Source organism: Orbicella franksi, chromosome 5, assembly GCF_964199315.1.
Source record: "Orbicella franksi chromosome 5, jaOrbFran1.1, whole genome shotgun sequence".
Lineage (NCBI taxonomy): Eukaryota > Metazoa > Cnidaria > Anthozoa > Scleractinia > Merulinidae > Orbicella > Orbicella franksi.
The window spans coordinates 6939307-6943135 of NC_138149.1; the positions used below are offsets into that span (position 1 = coordinate 6939307).

At 39.1% G+C, this 3829-nt stretch overlaps 1 protein-coding gene across 2 annotated transcripts; it reads right to left on the minus strand.

The window, feature by feature from the left end:
• Window positions 1–544: 544 nt before the first annotated feature.
• Window positions 545–2696, minus strand: LOC145486603 (G2/M phase-specific E3 ubiquitin-protein ligase-like). Of its 2 annotated transcripts, XM_081465296.1 has the most exons (3): window positions 1879–2696; window positions 1456–1542; window positions 545–1293 (listed from the first exon to the last, which is right to left on the minus strand). In XM_081465296.1, exons 1-3 carry the CDS (start codon window positions 2515–2517, stop codon window positions 790–792), a joined length of 1230 nt encoding a protein of 409 aa, XP_081321422.1. In that variant the 5' UTR covers window positions 2518–2696; the 3' UTR covers window positions 545–789. The 2 variants fall into 2 exon arrangements, with proteins under 2 accessions (XP_081321422.1, XP_081321423.1); XM_081465297.1 differs by lacking the exon at window positions 1456–1542.
• Between the last annotated feature and the right edge of the window lie 1133 nt (window positions 2697–3829).

The window sequence follows — 3829 nt, forward strand, 5'->3', positions numbered from 1 at the left end:
AAAGACAAACAAGCAGGACAGTCAGGTCCATGTGTTGCTGTATTGAGGGACTCCAACTGAGTTATTCATGTTTAAATTCACTCAATAGCATCTTTTACAAATTATATTATTACCCTTGGCAAAAAACTACGGGTACCTTGGTTATGTGGAGACTTAAGTGACTCTTGTTACAAATTGAGGAAGCATAAAATGGCAAATAAAACACAACATTTATTGTCACTTTGTCATTTTTTTCCACTGTTACACAAAAAAGTTGTTTGTCATGCAACACTACAAGTAAGTAAATTACATGGGGATGCAGGTGCTCCCTGCTCACGAACAAACATTGTGAACAGCTCCAGCATCATTTCCTGATCAATCCAAATTTAAGGATAGCTAGCTTCAAAACAACTCAAAACTACTGGTGAAAATGACTTAACACTGTGGTTTCATGAGTGCATGTTCCCTGAATATTCTCTTTTAATAGTCAATGCCAGTGAAAGTACAGTATGAAAGTTAAAAAATGGTCATACATGTACATGAACTTCTGCAATTTACACATCACGTTAAATCTTAATTATTAATTAAACCTTGAAGGACTAGGGTTCTACATGTAGAAATTTCAATGGGCACAACAATAAATGTCAACATTAACATGTGGCTGAAATACTTCTTAAAAAATCAATGTGACAACAACAAATGCCATTGAATTTTTAAGTGGGAAAATATTCCTCTAAAAAGTGAGGAACTGAACTCTAACATTTACATGCTAACTACAATGTCACGACTGAATAAACCGGTGGATATGAATTACACACAGTTAAAGGATTTCTTTGCAGAACTAATGACAGCATTCAGCAATAAACTGAAACTTTCTTCACTTTCAAAGTGATTTGGAAGAGTTAATGAAAGCAAACATGTTGATGCAAAAATAGAAGGAACATTGTCAAATTTTACATTGATTCTACTTAGTCCAAAGTTGGGCAAACCAGAGGAACCAGTGACAAAAAAGACAAAATTTTCCAACATTTGAATATCAGCCTTACGTAAGTACTGTTTAAGGTAATTTGCAACAGTTCTGTCATCTTCACTCATCTCAGATGGAAACTGTAGTACATCAACCAATTGTGCTGCACTCAACCTACTATCACTGCTGGGCACAAACAGCTTCTCAAACATGTCAGGGTACTCTGCCATTTTAGCACGAAAGCCAAGTACAGCCAGTCCTTCTCCAAGCTGATCTAGAACAATCTTGGGTCGGCTTATGACATCATGAATTATTATCCCTTGGATGACCCTCATTTTGTTGTCATTCTGAAAAAAAAAATCATTTGTTTTAGTGTTGGGTATAAAGACCTGCTGTGGTAGCTGGGGACACTCAATAAACTATTATTGTAAAATGGAAAAAGGAACTTGCCTTCAATCAAAAATTTGAAAGAAATCAGTTTCTAATATTATTATCCTTTGAAGACTTACAGATAAAACTACCGACATGCCACACTCTGACAAAAAACTAGCCACTTCTTCTTGGTCCAGTGTGGCGACATCTTCAGCCTGAGCAATCTGTTAACAAGAAAACTCCTGGTCAATCCTCCCTTTGTTAAGGATATAAATCTGTTCAAGTTTACATTCATTCAATACACAGTGCACAGTGATGCCAGTATCTTTCTTTGTGTGTCTACAGTTTCCTCATACCTAGTTGGGCCAGAAATTATATTGTAAATGTTTTCCACCCTCTGTCCACCCTAACTCTGAATAAAACAAGGAGGCTGACTTCCCTTTTGTTAGTCATCAGCACTTGTTGAAAGATATTAGCACTTACTTAAAGAGCAAACTACTTAAAAAGGGAAGGGACAAAACATTACTATTGGTATGCAAGCACAAATACATGTACAATACCTTGTCAATAAAATTTTTCACAGGCTCCGAGCAGTCTCCATAGTTCAGTGAATCCATTGCTGTATCAACATCCCCCGTTGCTAGGTAGCGATAAACTGAAGGACTAAACACAGGGAAATCAGGACCTCCTTGCAAAATGCTGTGCACAATGATTGTTCCAATGTACTTCATCATACCAGAAGCTACAATGTCAGCATTATAAATGGGACTTTTGTAATTGGTGCCCTGAAAGAACATCTGAGATATAACTTGAAGAAGCTGGCTAAAGAAGTGTCTGGTTACTCCACCCGTGTCCACAGCTGGCTGTCCTGTGTAAAGGACTCTTAGACGCTTTGTAGGATCAAAGCTGGGATCTTTATAGTATGCCATAGCATCATTGAATAAATCTTCTTCGTCAACTTTGAGCTTTTCTTTCTGGGTACTCAAACCTTTCTGAAGTTCCTTTAACACTGTATCCAGGGAATCTGCTTTTTCATTTGCTGGAGAGAAAACAGGCTCCAAAAGGCTATCATCATCATCCTCACCAATGTCACTCTCAAAAGGGAGATTTTGGGAGGAGAGGAAAAGAGCAGCCCGGCTGACACTCCCATGGCAGGTTAGGGCATTCTGCAGTATGCTGGTGCTTTTTCCAGGGAACATATCTTTTAACTGATCTAGCCCCCCTCGATTTATTGCACTGCTGGATAAGGCAGTAGTTGATAGGTATGAAACATTTGACAAACCACTACATTCACCATCATCAGCAATTTCCACTTGTTCAGGAAGGGGTGAACTTGGGCTTGGATTTCCACCTCGTGGATCATGATCAGGACTGTGGGGAGGGCTATCAGTGTCACTATTGAGACTAGCAGAGATATCACATTCTGGTCGAATGTATATGCTCCCTTGTCCAGCAAGGCCAAGAACACGTGAAGCTGAAAAATGTACACCAGTGGCTAACTTTGGTGTAATTATTTGACCGTAACAGGACTTTACAAATTCAAAGTCTGTTTCTGCAAGAGGTGGGAACAACTCTCTAATTTGAGCTCGAAGGTCTTCTTCCTGCAGAGACTTGTCCACTGGAAATGCATGAACAACAAATCCATTGTTTTCTAACCGACATCGCGTCTGGTGGGTAGGCACTGACTTCGTGTCAGGAGAAGGAAGAAGAACAACATCTTTATGTACTACATCTTTCTTTGCTTTTTTGGCTGGAGGCTTCTTACCTTTAACACATTTGCTATTGGACGACTTGCCACCAAATGATCTTTTACCAACAGTCGGAAATAAGTTCCTTAACTGTGCGGCCACCGCTGTGCTTTCCACATTTCTGATGCTTGTGTTGTTTACATTCACAGTCTGACTTGATGATGGCGTTCTCGTCGACAGTATTCCCGATTCACGAGGCCTTTGATCCAACATTCGTTGTTCAATAGGTTGCACATTACTATCATTGAAATTTTGCAGTAATGATCTTGCCTGACGAGCGATATTTGATAACGCTTCTCGGAAATCTTCGCTTCTTTCCTCCATTACTGAAAGCACGTGATAAAAGCATCCAACATGGCAGTCTTGTAGGGGCCGAGGGAGATCTGGTGACGTATTTGTCATAACAAGCGCGCGGTGCATCATACCATACTGCATACGCATGGAAGTTTAGAATGCTCAATATAAGTGTATTTCGGCATGGTTATATGACAAAGACCAGAAAGAATGTAAAGTAAGTTAAGCATATTTATTTAGAATTTGGCATGGTTATATGACAATGACCATACAGAATATAAAGTAAGTTGAGCATCTTTATTTAGATTTTGGCATGGTTATATGACAATGACCATACAGAATATAGAGTATGTCACGCTAAGTAGGCGTTGAGCATGTTTAAGAAATGTTCGTAATATTGTCCAGTACGGCGCCCCATAAAAAAGGACATTATCGATTTCACGTCCAGACATCAATCTAACGAGTTCTA

Bases quoted from the DNA above. Each gene is read 5' to 3' on its own strand.
- LOC145486603 (XM_081465296.1), bottom strand. From the start codon at position 2,517: ATGTTCCCTGGAAAAAGCACCAGCATACTGCAGAATGCCCTAACCTGC. The intron at 1,543-1,878 runs GTATTGTACATG...TCTTGTTAACAG, and splicing joins TGAAAAATTTTATTGACAAG to ATTGCTCAGGCTGAAGATGT. The intron at 1,294-1,455 runs GTAAGTCTTCAA...TTTTTTTTTCAG, and splicing joins GCATGTCGGTAGTTTTATCT to AATGACAACAAAATGAGGGT.